The sequence below is a fragment of the Amyelois transitella genome, chromosome 2 (genome assembly GCF_032362555.1).
Source record: "Amyelois transitella isolate CPQ chromosome 2, ilAmyTran1.1, whole genome shotgun sequence".
In the NCBI taxonomy this organism is placed as follows: domain Eukaryota; kingdom Metazoa; phylum Arthropoda; class Insecta; order Lepidoptera; family Pyralidae; genus Amyelois; species Amyelois transitella.
Window position 1 is genome coordinate 11,072,433 of NC_083505.1, and position 16,706 is coordinate 11,089,138.

Here is a 16,706-nt window from a genome sequence, read left to right on the forward strand (position 1 = left end):
AGTGTGAATTTTTTGTCAGCCCTCGCCAAAAATAATAAACTTTACAATTATAATATTATGTTCTAGCTCTGGGTGCCTAACAGTTTGTGTTCCCGCCAAAAAGCCGTAACTTAAGAAATGAGCCCTTGTATGTTCTAAATTCTCGTTGTTTTAACTCAAAAACATAATGTATCCGAAGGAGGTGAACGCACTACTTCATAGTAATTAATTCACTTGATCTCAAGATCCTGGTATTGTCTTGTCTTATATGTTAAGCAGCGGCCCTAGTTAATACAATCAGGAAACGACAATTGAATTAGAGCCCACGAGATGACTCTAGCTACCTATTTTTAGGGTTGCATCGTTATAGAAAGAGTTTAAATAATAAGATAAACTTTTTTTTTCTTTAACATTTATTTCGTGCTGGTCTTTACAACTTCTACAGTCGGGTTACCATGAACTTTTTATATTCCAGTATTTTGGCCCTCTGAACTTCTGAACTGTTTGTAAGAGAGTTAATTTCTTGATTTAATTTACAGATACTTTTTTGGGCAATTTTATTATTTACAATTCATTGGAAATTCACACCTCTTTTTGTGGCTTTTTTTATGTAAAAAAGCCAACCGAGGTTGGTGAGAATTAAAAAAGTAAAATAAATTGCAGGTTCTTTTTGGAATTAATAAATCGTAATAGGATGAAATGTTATCAGCTGCATTACGTTATTATCATCACTTATATCTTTTTCATTTATTGAAACAGGATATTCAAACAAACACATCCCTAGAGTATAATAAGTATCATTGTTAAAGGACAATAAAGTATGTCACACTCACACAGGTCAGCGTGTAATCTAAACGATGACTCTCTGGGCGGCGCACGAGTCTAATTGTATATAATTATTGAGCAAAATTATAATCGTCAAAATTTATTACAGTGATAATCAATTAAAAAAAAAACAAATTTTATTGATCATAAACAATTTAAAAAATATATTAGATATACCTATTAATGTTCCATTTTCAAATAACGCGAGTGAATCCAAAACGACGCGGATGGAGTGAGTGAATGATTTAAATTAAAAACAAAATAATAGACAACAGAAATATAAATGTGGCAGTTTTTGGCGCGAAATCGACAAATTGCTGTGATGTTGGGGATTTTAGTGGTCGCAGCAATCGTTGCCTTGGTGGTTGCGAGTACAGCTGCAAGAAGAGAACACAATAGATACAAATCTGAGGAACCGGACGATATCAGCACAGATCCTCATGTATTTTCCGCACACAGGTTAGTTACAAACGTATCTTACGTTACTATTACTTATTATTTCCGAAAGAGTTGAATGAAACCAACCCAAATCTATTTCTGAACATCGTAAGACGCGACTAGGAAAGACATTAGGCTTTTTTTTGCATTTAGCCCTCGAAATTGTCGCTCTTTGTAAAAAAAAACCACTAGAGCTACTTTCAGAGCCTAGGTAGAAGACAACCTAGAATGTGACCGGGAAAAATCTCAGATTGTAATAATAATAATTTTCGTTATCACAATCATTAGGTATTAGTGTAAACCTACTCGGTTTAAAATTATACTTTTTATTATGTTTTTTTTGGATGACATGCACATTCGAGTTAACATTTTTCGTGTTAACATTAATTTATGTACCTAATGTAACTAGCGTAAGTACCTAGTATAAATGACTCAACACTTTTTCGACAAGTAAGTACAAAATCAATGTTTTTGAAATATTTTTGAAAACATGCTTATAAGGCGATTCTACTAAAAGTAATTAGTAAAAGCTGTAGCCAACAAACAATTACGCATCTATTAGTAATTTCAATGCATATACTAACCAGGTGCTTCTAAGTACCTTACCAAATACTTACAGCAAAAATGTCGTACGTAGAAACACTAAATTGGTGATGATCACGATGACAAAATAAAGGCTTTAACATGTTCTTAGCAACTTGCTAAGTAAAGTAATAATTTGAAATGGACCATTTCAAATATGTTTTAAATATAGTCACGTCTGTATCCCCTGCGGGGTAGACAGAGCCACCAATCATCAAAAGACTGAAAGGTCACGTTGAACTGCTTGGCTTATTAATAGAATTGAGATTCAAATAGTGACAGGTTGCTAGCCCATCACATAAAAGAAGAATCCCAAGTTAATAATTCTATGCATTAGTCGCCTTTTATGACATCCATGGGAAAGAGAAGGAGTGGTCATATTCTTTTGGTTTCTTTTTGATTCTTCTCTATTGGTGCCGGGAACCACACGGCACAAAAATACACCTTTATTTTAATTATTATTATATTACTTATGATTAAAGTTATATTATATTAGGTAGGTACAGTAATATAAGGTATTATCACCTTTCAGGCTACCAGCTGACGACCGTCTCATGCCTTCAATTGGTAACGGTCACATAGCAACAAACATTTTCAGTGACACCGTTTATATGAACGGAGTGTACAATGGACGAAAAGGTGAAAGTCACCGAGCGAGGATACCTGGGTGGGCGAATATCAGACTGAATTCAACTTTAACACATTTCCCGTACAGTCCAGTTTATAGTTTGGATACCAAAGAAGGTGTCTTTAAAGTCCAAGTGGACAGAGATAGGTCAATTGTCACGCAAAGGATATACGCGCACAGGTTTTACACGAGAGCCATTGTCAATCAGATTCAGGTGGTCGCAAAACCGCATACAGGTAATTTTGCTGTGAATATTCTTTTAGGCGTGTAATGCGCTACGAATGCTTTGAAATGATTTTAATTGTCAAAGTTTGTGAGTATGTATTTATGAATGTTTGTTACTCTTTCACGCAAATACTACTGAACCGATTACGGTGAAATATGGTATGTAGGTAGCTGCAGACCCGAATAACACATAAGCTACTTTTGTCCCGGAGTTCCCGTGGGATTGAATCCACGCGGACGAAGTCGCGGGCAGCCTCTAGTTAAACGTAATTTGTTTCGTTTTCTTTTTCTTAGATTAGGTTTAATTGTATTTAGTTTTAGTTTGTTTAAATTAGTTTGTAATGATACTATATTTAAATCAATAGATTCCATACATTTAAACGTGGCCTTTCAGTCTTTTCAAGACTGTTGGCTCTGTCTACCTCGCAAGGGATATTGACTATTACATGTATGTATGTATGGCTGTTTGTAGTCCGTATTTGTCCTAAGTACCTGCTTTACTTTGTTTAAATTTAACATCCCTATTCAAAAATTAAATGCCATTTAATATACTTATTCCATTTTAGACCCAAATTTTATGCACCACGAAATCTGGATAGCCATCAAACAAATGCCGGGCCCCGACAGTGAGGACATAGCGTTTGAACCCCACACCCCTGAGATCTTCGAAGGTAGGACCTTGTGGAGCACCTGTGGGAAGACCAGGGAACCTGAAGATTATGAGTACCAGAAGTATCCTGTAGAGGTCAGTAAGGTCACATAACATAGTTTTGTTTTTTAATGTAGTTCTTGGTCTTCTTTCTCCTAGTTTAAGTCCTGGTTATTATCCACCACTCTGGAGAGGAGCCCGGGGTATGACTTTGACCTTGGATCATGGATTAGGTACATACGTCAGGTTTTTACATAAATCGACACCCATTTGATCTCTGAACTCTGCAACCTTTGCTAACCCTGAAGAGGTTAAATTTAACCTGCTGAAAAAATCACAGATTACCTACTAGCACTTTTTCCTCATGCCCTTGATCGATTTTACTATTTTATACCGACAAAATAGCTGTCATATAAATGTTCCTTAATATTACTACAAATTGCTGAGATAATTAGATATTATCCAGACAAAAAATTTATAACTCGTCCCGATTTCGCAACATGTCCCAATAAATGCCTTACCTAAGAAATTTGGTTGACTGGAAGAAATCCCGATTGGGATAAGTTCGCCATTATACATATTCTTCTAAATTCAATGCCTGTTTTGTATTTTTTTATGTTTCTTTTTATATGCAATAACGAGTTTACATACAAACAAATCTCGAAGGAAAGCCTTTGTCGTTTCAAACAATAAATACACAAATTAATAAATGTACAAATTTTTGAAACTTAATATCTCCGTTCTAACTACTCTTAGTTCTTTCCTCAGTGCCGATAAAATTAAATCCCTAAATATTTATATATTTCTGATGAATTATTTTGTCATAATAGTTTACCATTTTTGTGCTATGGACAACAGAATGTTAAAGACATGATGAGACACTTACCTAATGTTTGATGAAACCTGAGGAAGAGATAGAGTTGTTGGATGATAAAATGATGAAAATCCTTGGTCCAAATTAAAAATACGAGAAGTCTTTTTGAACTAAAGTAAAATATAAATGTATTTCTTACCTCGGATTAATTTCCAGGTATGTGCGTATTGGACTTCAGTGCCGGATCACCTAGTTGTGCCCCAACATGGGTCAAGGGTGATAACGTTTGCTATGACCGTGGACCACAACAGAACCGTTGCGAGAGATGAACTGATTAAAGGTTAGTTCGTATTTTTATGATTTAAATTGATTGTGTTGAAAATTTTATTAGTTTAGAAAAAGATATATTTATATACATAGTTTATGTGGTATTACAATCTTTATTTGTTAGTTTTCCATAATAATGGTTTTTCTATAAGCATACTAAAAATAGGTCTGGATGTAAAGGATAACAAATTCACTTCTACATTAATTATTCTAGATAAAGATAAAACTATTTTGAGGTTTATGAGTTGTATTTTTTAACATAGATAAGAAAACTGATAATAAATTAAATTTTATTAAAACAAACGATTTATTTATTGCTTTTGTTATTATTAGCGAAGAGCTGTAGGCATATATTACCTAACTTGGTTTTATACTTAATTTGAACGTTTTATGTCTTCCTTATAAATAAAAATAAAATAAATAAATACTTAATAAAGATTATAATGGTACAAAATTTTAGTGTTACAGGAAGATGGAGAAGACCTTTACACGAAACACGTGGCGCACTGGCGGAAGCTTTACCAGCATGCCGGCATGGAAATTGAAGGCAACCTCAAATTGGTGTGTTCGTATTTTTTCGACAGGATTTAAACTATTTTACAAAATACTTACATACATATGGTCACGTCTATATCCCTTGCGGGGTAGACAGAGCCAACAGTCTTGAAAAGACTGAATGGCCACGTTCAGCTGTAATGGCTTAATGATAGAATTGAGATTCAAATAGTGACAGGTTGCTAGCCCATCGCCTAAAAAAGAATCCCAAGTTTGTAAGCCTAACCCTTAGTCGCCTTTTACGACATCCATGGGAAAAAGATGTAGTGGTCCTATTCTTTTTTGTATTGGTGCCAGGAACACACACGGCACTTTACAAAATGGTTAAACTAAATTACTATTGAGAAGAAAACAACAGTAAAACGGTTTCTTGTGCATTTAAGATTCTGTGCAAACCCATTATTGATAAAAAAAATTTCATTAAACCATTATTGTTGACTTTGTCTACCACGTAAGGAAAGTAGACGTGACGTATGCAAGGAAATCTTGTAGGTAATATATAAACGATAAACTGGTTAATTCAATTTTCTCTTCTACATTTCCAGTCTAAAATCGTAAACGGTATCTGGTACTACTACTTAAGTTCCTTGCCCTCCGAAGAGAGTTATCATCGTCCGGAGAAGTTTTTCGGCTTGAGTCCTACGGGACTTGCCAGAGGAGGGTCCAATTTTGACGATTATGAGGGTAAGTGTAAGGTCATATGGAGAGGATGAATGAAAGCAGGTTGACTAAGCAGATATACAAGGAGAGTGTGGAGGGAAAGTTCGGAGTGGGAAGACCTAGACGAACGTATCTTGATCAAATTAAGGACGTCCTGGTGAAGGGTCAGGTCAAAAGTACCCGAAACCGCCGAGCTTGCATGAAGAGAGTTATGAATGTGGACGAAGCGAAAGAAGTATGCAGAGATCGTGGCAAGTGGAAAGAGGTAGTCTCTGCCTACCCCTCCGGGAAAGAGGCGTGATTTTATGTATGTATGTATGTATGAGGGTAAGTATCTCATCTCGAAATCGTATCGTGGTAAGAATTTTAGAAGTAACAATTACAAATTGAATTCTGTTTTAACCTTCCTTGGGTCGTTTTAGTTCCATTGAGTAGTTCTATGGTGGGACAAATGAAACGATTTAGTCCCAGTAGCCCCATGGGACTAGTGTAACGCAAAATAAAATCCATTGATTTTATTTTAATTAACGAAACACAAGTGTGACAGTTACAATAAAAGACAAAGTTTTTTTTTTTTAAATATTAGTTTTGAAAATTCTTAAATTAGTAGTGGATACACCTACACAGAGGGAACTACAAAATTTCGGCGGATCGCATAATGAATAATTTTCTAACCATATTTTTATAAAAGTGCCGTGCGGTTCCGGCACCAATAAAAAAAAAAGAACAGGACCACTCCATCTCGTTCCCATGGATGTCGTAAAAGGCGACTAAGGGATAGGCTTATAGACTTGGGATTCTCCTTTTAGGCGATGGGCTAGCAACCTGTCACTATTTGAAACTCAATTCCATCATAAAGCCGCACAACTCAAAATGGCCTTTCATTCTTATCAAGACTATATTCATATTGCTGGGATTCAGATGGTGCCAGCTACTCCAACGCCTAAAAGACTCCTAAGTTTATAAATATTTTTCCATGAGATTTTAGTCCTCGAGGTTGTTGGCTCTAATTATAATGTAGACTGTTAATTTGCAAGACTGTTAGCTCTGCCTACCCCGCAGGGGATATAGACGTGATTATGTGTGTGTGTGTTTATTAAGAATCTTATTTTCTTGATCCTCTATCATCCCCATGACATTATTACCAGGACATAACTTCTGGGACACAGAGTTCTGGATGTTCCCAACGATACTGCTGCTTTATCCGAAGTACGCTCGCGATCTCCTCCAATACCGCCTCGACACGACGTACGTGGCTGCTGAACTAGCTAAAATTACCAGTAATAAAGGATATAGGTAATTGTATATTTATTTTGCTAAAGCAATTTATATAGGAGGTAGTTACCTCTGAAACTGTGTCAACATGAATCGTGAAACCTTTACCGTGATATGTGTACTTATTTAGATTTTTATCAATATACTAGCTGTGCCCGCGACTTCGTCCGCTTGGAATAGTTATTATGGGCATCATTGAAGCCCTCAAGGATGAATAATTTTCCCCGTTTTTTTCACATTTTCCATTATTTCCTTATAGTTGCAGCGTGATGTTATGTAGCCTAAAGCCTTCCTTGATAAATGGTCTATTCGACGCAAAAAGAATTTTTCAATACGAACCAGTAGGTACTGAGATTAGCACGTTCAAACAAACAAACTCTTCAGCTTTATAATATTAGTATAGATTTGTATCGGGAGTAATGATTCGGCTCGACCGCCACCAAAGGGAAGATCTTCCGCCAAGCTAGGTATTATGCCTGAGGGTAACGCAGGTTGTGATTATGCTCCAATCCGTGAAATCTTTGTTTGCGCGATTTAGATTCTTCGCTGCTTATGCCTGAGCGCGTCATTTACTTCACAAGCGAGAAGACTAACAATCCAATCGCTATATACATTGTAAGAATTAATAATTACCGTGTAGATTCCCCTGGGAAAGTGCTTACACCGGGATAGAAGTGACGCAGCCGTGTTGTCCAGAGGTAGCTGAATTTGAGCAGCACATCACTGGCTGCATATCGTTCGCAGCCAGGCAGTACTTGGCGACTACTAGAGACGAACAATGGCTTGAGGTCAGTACACACTTTTATTTATATTTATTTATATATTTATGTACATCAAGGAAAATAAGAAAAAAAAACTTAAAATAAAGAGAAATTCAGTACAAGGGCACTACTTATAGAGCAAGAGCCCGTGAACGCCAGACATACCTTATTTTGTAAAAGCTGAAAGTTTCTGTAAATATGCCTCTAGTACAGGTAGGAACGATCCCCACCTATGGTACTCAGGCAGTGGTTGCTTTGGCAGGTAGCAGGTAATAAAGGTGTACTTTTTTCAACCTGAAATTCGTTAATTTGTAAAGCTCAATTTTTTGATATTTTATCCGTAATAATACACAAACTCGCGTTACTCATTGCCAGACACGTACTATGGTTGCAACCCCTTGCCAGACACCCCTAAACTATAATATTTTGTAACTCTACTTACGTCATTTTGTAAAATCTGAATTTAATACATATTTTTTGGGGAATTATTCAAACAAAGTTTCTGAAGTAGCCAGACAGTTTTGAAGGTTCTATTATCCTGCCAGACGCATTGGAGTGAGCAAAAGATGCAAGAGTGCGGAGTATATGTAGTAACTGGAGCGAGTGGGACAGAGTGTTCGGTTTCTTGCGACGTTTCATTGCGCATCAGCTGTCGTTTATTTTAGGGATGTGACCTGATGAATCAATCCTCAAAAATTCTATATTTTTCCAAAATGTTTTTTTCACTGTAAGTATAAATCAAATTCATAAAAAACAAGACAAATGTTAGAATTAACGATCTTTTTATCAAATTCTTTTAACAAATCAGGTAGAAAACAAAACATTTATTTTCAAATCTTTTTTAATCAAAAACAATAAGATAATTTGACTTAAAGTTCCCAATGATTAATACCTTACCTTTTTAAAAACAACAATCTACCGGGATCCAAGCGGTTCCGCTCATCATTTGCTATGTTTCCAGCAACTGAAAACAGGCGCTCACAAGGAACGGATGATGCCACAATAGTCATATACGTCATGGCTATTGATGGTTTTTTAGCTCGTGCCAGTAATGTATAGGATCATATTTCAGGTCCACGACTGCCTGTGATAAATAATGTTTAAGTTCGTCATTTAAACCCTAAGTTTCCTGTGCAAGTGCATTATACATAGAAAGTTGCTTTTTGACAAGCAACTTGTGGAAATCCCATATTCCTTTATTCAAAGTAATAGATTAATTTCTGTTGTCTGTGGTTGCTAAGTATGTTTGGGATGTAAATTAAACAATTTTAAACCATAACGATATGTATGTTAAGCTTAAAATCGAGTTTTAAGTTGTCTCGGACGGTCGGCCCAAATGTGCGCCACAGCAGATTACGGTGGTGGCGCATATAGGTTAAAGAATATGATTATAATTTATAAACGTAACAAGTTTATTGATGAGAAGTGAGGCGAAGGAGACTACACATACAGCCATCTTGCGAGGTTTTGAGTAATCAACCGGCAGCACTCTTGTAATACGGCCCTTCAATTAATTGTATGGTTTAAACCAAAACAGAAAAAATCGTATCTCGATTTTAGAATGTCTGAGATCGATTCACGAGATCGATTTAATGTATACGATCGATTAAAAAGATCGATTTTTTCGCTCCAAATAATCGATTTTTCGATTAATCGATCTTAGATCGCCATCCCTAGTTTATTTTGTATTGTTCAACGGACGGTTATATACGCATAGTAAACTGTCCCACTCGATCCAGTTACTACATATACTCCGCACTCTTGCATCTTTTGCTCACTCCAATGCGTCTGGCAGGATAATAGAACCTTCAAAAATGTCTGGCTACTTCAGAAACTTTGTTTGAATAATTCCCCAAAAAATATGTATTAAATTCAGATTTTACAAAATGACGTAAGTAGAGTTACAAAATATTATAGTTTAGGGATGTCTGGCAAGGGGTTGCAACCATAGTACGTGTCTGGCAATGAGTAACGCGAGTTTGTGTATTATTACGGATAAAATATCAAAAAATTGAGCTTTACAAATTAACGAACTTCAGGTTGAAAAAAGTATACCTTTATTACCTGCTACCTGCCAAAGCAACCACTGCCTGAGTACCATAGGTGGGGATCGTTCCTACCTGTACTAGAGGCATATTTACAGAAACTTTCAGCTTTTACAAAATAAGGTATGTCTGGCGTTCACGGGCTCTTGGGCTATTATTTCTAGAGAATTTTCTTCTAGCAGGCCAACACTATAATATTTTACATTACATTTAAGACACTTTGCTTCCGTAATCGCGTTTTTTTTAATTCGGATGAGGATGTAATACACGTTACGAGTTTTAGTAGCGCTGATTTAATTAATGAATCCCTGCGTAACTACCTTGTATCACAAAAATTGGCAATATTACTTTTAATTAAGTCTAATGCTATTATTTTTAACTTACTATATATACTGTATACCTATACGAAAATATTCCTTTACATTAATAAAATGTTAATACTTATTTTATCATTGTTTTTATTCCTCAACTTAAAAGAAAACTTCCGTAATCCAAATTCAAATTTATTATTCAAATCCGCATCCGCATTCACATCCGCGGGTGTGGTAAAATCGGTATCCGCAACAATCCTTCTCTAGACAATGTGTTTTTATTTCAATGATAAAAATCATTTTTTTTTCAGCACGGCGGCTGTCCCCTCGTCTCCTATATTGCTGACTTCTGGGCTTCTAGAGCTCTCATCAATTACGAAACAGGACTTTATGATATTTCAAGTAGGTTAATCGATCAAGAACGATCTCATAGACACATAAATAGTCAAACATACATATTATAGTCACGACTATAGCCCTTGCGGGGTAGACAGAGCCAACATTCTGAGAAAAAGACTGAAAAGCCATGGTCAGCTGAGTGGCATTAATGATGGAATTGAGATTCAAATAGTGACCGGTTGCTAGCCCATCACCCACAAGAGTAATAACAAGAATCTCATAGAATATTTACGTATTTCGGAGAGATTAACATGTTTTTTTTTTTATATTTCCTAGATGTAATGGGCCCTGACGAAGACCATAGCAATGTGACTAATTCAGCTTTCACTAACGTCGTGGCGGGATATTCACTATATTTGGCACAGTAAGTAGAAAATGTAATAAAATAATGATAATATTATTTGCTCTAAGTATATTTATCTACCTTTATTTTATTTTTAACAATTGCTTTCTTACTATATTTTTCTATCGTACAATGAAATAATATAAACTATAAATAAAAATAAATATGACTTATTGTAAATCTAATTAATTTTAATTAATTAATCTAACCTAATCAATTTTCCGACTTTTCTAACAGCAATTATTTATTTCTTGTTTCTCTTATGAAAATACCTTACCCGTGAAATACTATTTTATATATCCTAAGAATATATCCCAAAAACTTAAACTATTTTTTTCAACGATTCATAAGCGAGAAGAATGATTAAGTAATCATTTTACTTTATTTTTTGTGTAACTTGTGGAATAAAGAGTTTATCTATCTACCTTTTTAATCAATATTCAGGTAGGCCATTGCAATTAGATTTATATAAACGGTTATCTTTTGAACTGTCAAGTGTATTTATCCAACAAGCTGCAAATATGTAAAACATTGGTTATATGGGGCGGGTGGTAAATATGGGACAATTTGTGAATTGCTTGCTACAGTACTAATCAGATGTTTTTATATACATCTAAATCAAGTCGTGGGTAAACAGAGCCAAGAGAGATCTTGAAAAGACTGAAGGCCACAGAATTCAAATAGTGACAGGTTGCCAGCGTAACAATAAGAATCCCAAGTTTATTAGTCGTATTTTACGACATCTATACTTGTACTTCAATTTCGTATAAGCGGTCTGATACACTGTTCGTTTACGCAAGTCTCAATTCATACATACATATCACCCTGCAAATTATTTATTTAAACCACTCTAAACATAATTATCCTAATTTCACAACAGAAATATCAATTTCAGATACGTTGCCTGCCTATGCAAGTCTTACTACCACACCGAAGACCCTGACCACTGGGCAGACATAGCTTTCAGCCTGGCCTTACCTTATGATAAGACCCTGGACTATCATCCTCAATTCCAGGGCTATAAGAGAGGGGAGACGATCAAACAAGCTGATGTTGTGTTGTTAGGATTCCCATTGCAGTATCCTATGAATGCGTAAGTATTTTCGTTTACTTTTTTTATTGTAGTGCTGCAGTGCAGTTTGTTCCGCCGCTTCTTCTACACATGCACTTTGTAATTCTATTATTTTCTATTCTATTCCGCTTTTGTAGGTAAAATGAGTGTATCAGTAGCATTATTATAACGAAATAAAACGAAATCTTGAACAATGTCAAGGTGAATTATTCTTAACTAGGTATTTACATGAAAGATTTCTCCACATCTTTAAAACGAATGAACGACATTGTTTGATTAACCGATTAAGTTAATGGATAGCTCAAATATAAATAATTACCAAAATGGAATAAAAGACTATAAAATATTTAAGTTCTTATGACGAGCTTGAAATTATAACGGAACGAATAGTTTATAACTTACAAAGACTGTTTTTGTAATTGTAAAAAATATAAATTCATATGCATTTCAAATTCAAATTCAACACTTTTATTCATTCATTCTAGGAATTGCGTTAATGTCTTTTTTACTTACATGATTCCCATCATCAAGAAACAAGATACGAGTCATTGTAAGGTCCAAGACCCGTTGTCCATCCGCTAAACTACTTGTGGATCGCAAGGAATGCAGTCCAGTCAATGTTATATTGCAGCTTTCTGCATATACGTCGAGAGCTGTTTCTATAGTTGTAATAAAATTATAACTGGTCTACGTCTGTACTTACAGAAGGTATCTAGGGATAACATTTATATAGGTGCTTTATCTAGGCTCTGGACTACTTAAAAAAAACTCAATACTAAGTAATTTTTAAATTCATACGCTTTTCCGCAAGCCCTGCACAAATTTACTATAGATAAGATCATTGAAACAAGCAGCAAGTTGCAGTAAAAAGAAGAGGGAGAGAGAATGGTGCAATACCGTTGATTGAATCTACAAGTAAAATGTTTGTTCTTTAATTTGCATGGAAGGTCCATAAGTTATCATCTGCTCATATCGAGAATAATAAATTTTGCTTAACCATCTTGCATTTGAAACGAGATCAATAGGATAGGTTTATTAAGATTAACGCATGTCACTATCTACCTTGTAACAAACAGATAGACACTTAGCGATGCTATCTGTATCTTTGAATTGAATTTATTTATGGGACCTCATCACAAACATTGTATGTTGTTAATGTATGTAGTTGAACATTATGATAAAATAACAACTGATTGCCTTTTATTCACAAAGTATTTTCTATATAATAGTAAAATTGTCATAGATCTTTCATAACCTTTTTTTTGAACAAACAAAATTAAATTATTGTAACCAGTCATACTTTTGTAATATTTTCATAGATAAGTGTTTCTTTTTTCCATTTGGTTGTACATCCCTTAAAACAACTCGTTGTATATAGACCCGATTATTTAACAGCGAGACCCAAATAGTTATAATCGCCTTCTGTGTATCACCATCAATAATTTTAGAATCTAGCAATAATTATGTAATATAAAGAGTAATGTGATTATGTTACATTTTATTTATATTACAAATGGCATGTCTTTGACCGTTCCCTTAACAAATTACCACGACTTCACGTATAACATCGCCTGGTTTTCCCCCAACCGGCCACCCTTGTTTTACTTGCCATGAAACCGGCCTGAGTGAATTAAAGTCGCGAGAGTCAAATCAAAAAAATTATAAGGAGTCTATCTTAGGGTTAATACCCTAAGATAGACTCCTTATAATTTTTTTTCTTAAATATCTTCAATGTACAGACAAAGTTCAGTTACAGTTTTATTAAAGACTAGCGACCCGCCCCGGCTTCGCACGGGTGCAAAATTCGTAAAAAATTATACATAAAAACCTTCCTCTTGAATCACTCTACCTGTTACAAATAACCGCATCAAAATCCGTTGCGTAATTTTAAAGATTTAAGCATACAGGCAAACAGACTAAAATAGCGACTTTGTTTTATACTATGTAGTGATTATGGGACACTTCAATATCACTTAATATTTGTCATATCTTGTCATTTCCTTTTTCAGGTCAACAAAATCCAATGATCTGTCATATTACGCGTCCGTAACGAGATCCAGCGGGCCGGCCATGACTTGGAGCATGCACACGGTTGGTCATCTACAGCTCATGGAGAATAGTAAAGCTGCCAAAATGTTCAACAAGAGTTATGAGGGATATGTCAGAGAACCGTTTAAGGTTAGTCTAAGTCTAAGTTGCAAAATAAATAATGAACAAATTATCTCTTTGTGATGTATCTAATTGCGAAGATTCTATTTTCAAACTTCCTTCAATGAAAAGTTATGTGATACTTCCCAAACCTCTTCCCATAAGCTTTTAATAACCTCTTGTTAGGTATCCAATTAAACTTTTTGTTTTATTTCTCAAAACTTTAAAACTGGTATCAATTAGAATAAATAAAAAAAACGATATTTCTTTCGATGTTCGAAAATCATAAATAAAGAACCAAACTATCCACATTTCTAATAGATACATAAGAGGACTTAGTTTTTTTTTTTGGTTAATTTATTAAACCAATATTTGATTAATTTTTTTTAATACCTACGTATATGAATTAAAAGGGTCAGGTCAAGGTCACAAACCGCCGAGCTTGCATGAAGAGAGTTATGAATGTAAATGAAGCAAAAGAAGTATGCACAGATGGTGGCAAGTGGAAAGATGTAGCTACACGATAAATAGTCTCTGCCTACCCTCCGGGAAAGAGACATGATTTTATGTATATACATATGTATAAATTACGTATTCAGTAAGTATTTTCTTGTAGATTTGGAGTGAAAACCGTCGTCCCAACATAGGGGCAGTGAACTTCCTCACTGGTATGGGCGGGTTTCTTCAAGCTCTAGTCTTTGGCTATGCAGGTGTTAGCATCCATCTTGACAGACTGCAGATATATCGTCCCCAGCTACCTAATAATACGAGCAGGCTTAAGATTAAAGGTATAATTTTTATTATAAAAAAAAATAATTTACACCTTGCAATGGTACCTACCACACATTATAACATAATTTTGTCGTCAAATCAAAGTTTAATAATTATTGTAACCTGACTGAGTAATTAGCATGTCAATCAAAAATTAAAATTACTAAAAGGAGAGATTCAATTTCATAAGTAAAAGTTAAACAAGTCATATTTGACTTATAAATAAGACATATTTAACTTTTAAAGAACAAATATTTAACTTTTAAAAAACACATATTTAAGTTTTACTTATGAAAATAATAATATTTTAATATACATATATGGGTCAAAGTGTAAATGGGCCAGGGTATAAACGAGGCGAGATGTCAATAGGACGGATTTTTTTCAGTAATATAATACTTTATTTAATTAGCTTGGAATTCTTCTACAAAGGCTAGCCACCTGTCACTATTAAAATCTCTAAGCCATACAGCTGTACCTGACTTGCCTCTATCTACCCCGCTAAGGATATAGACATGATTATACATGTATATGTCATTAGCATTAACAAATATATTTTATAGATATAATTTATGATTGTTTTCAGGCATCAAGTATTTGGGTGCAAACTTAACTTTAGATATTGTTGAGGCTGGGACGTCGTTGACGGTGACGTCACTAGGGGACGATTGGAGTTTGCGGTTGTACGACGGCAAATACAACACAACGTTAGTGCCGAAAATGTCGGGTAAGATAAAATGTTTCAAAAATATTCCTAAGATTTAGTTTATATCACAAAAAAAAAAACAAAAAAAAAATTGTATTTCTTACGCCTTGGAAATGATTATAGCAAAATTGCTCTACGTCTTTACAAATATCTAGGTACCAGCGAATAGTATAGATATTTTTCAAAATTCGATACAAAATATCACTTAGATATGATCAAATTTAATTTATGTGACGTCATCACATAATTTGATCATATCTACACTACCGCTTCCAAAGCGCATGTGTAGAAGAAGCGGCAGAACAAACTACACTGCAGCATTTTCACTGGACGTCAATTTACAAATCTAGTTAAGAGTAGTACGTAACGTTCTAAGAATTAAAAAAAAATGCTCGTCTGTTTATTTGTAGAAACTGACAAATCGGATTTATTTTTGAGAAAACTTGTTATACAAAGGTACCCCTTTACTTAGTAGAAATTAATTTTGAGAAGTAGATCCGCTAGTTGCTACCTCGCATTGATTGATGTACCTATGTAAGGTGGCTCCTATATCTCCTTTAGTCGTCTGTACTATGTCTGGGTAGGCGTGACCCCGACAGTACACACGACTAAGGGCCCGGAACGTCGCTCCCGTTACAGTTATGTTCCAATCCGTGAAATCTTTGCTTGCGCGATTTAGACTCTTCGTTGTTATTGGCTGATAGCGTCGCGTAATTAGCTGTTGTGACTTGTGGCATATAAATGTCGCCACACATACATAAAACATGTAGGTTTGTTAATTTAATTTTTGTTACAGTAACATTATCAGGCGAGGGTCCTTTCACAATAAGCGCCGAGCATTGGAAGAGTTGCAAGCCGCCAGCCGACGTCATAGGGCACAACTATCTTAGGCCGAACGAAGAACGGAAATAGTTTATTTAATAAATACAGTTTTCATTTATAATGTGACTTCATTTCAATTTTTTTTTCAGTGCCGTTGGTTCCCAGCACTTAAGAATAAAACCACTGCATATCTTTCCCATTGATGTTGTAAAAGGCGACTAAAGTTAGGCTAGTAAAGGTGGGTTTCTTCTTGTAGGGAATGGACTAGCAACATGTCATTACTTAATTGAATTACAAATTCAATCCTAATTTTGAGTTTATACCTATCATTAATATTTGCGCGCCTGCATGCAGGTTGATTTATATGTAAA

General features: G+C 34.9%; 1 protein-coding gene across 1 annotated transcript; it reads left to right on the forward strand.

The window, feature by feature from the left end:
* The first annotated feature begins 1,024 nt into the window (after positions 1-1,024).
* Positions 1,025-16,425, forward strand: LOC106143611 (protein-glucosylgalactosylhydroxylysine glucosidase). The gene is made up of 15 exons (XM_013345739.2): positions 1,025-1,263; positions 2,357-2,688; positions 3,244-3,422; positions 4,357-4,480; positions 4,928-5,028; positions 5,568-5,706; positions 6,831-6,978; positions 7,598-7,745; positions 10,386-10,476; positions 10,750-10,837; positions 11,712-11,909; positions 13,898-14,066; positions 14,653-14,824; positions 15,394-15,534; positions 16,310-16,425. Exons 1-15 carry the CDS (start codon positions 1,088-1,090, stop codon positions 16,423-16,425), a joined length of 2,322 nt encoding a protein of 773 aa, XP_013201193.2. The 5' UTR covers positions 1,025-1,087.
* The last annotated feature ends 281 nt before the right edge of the window (positions 16,426-16,706 follow it).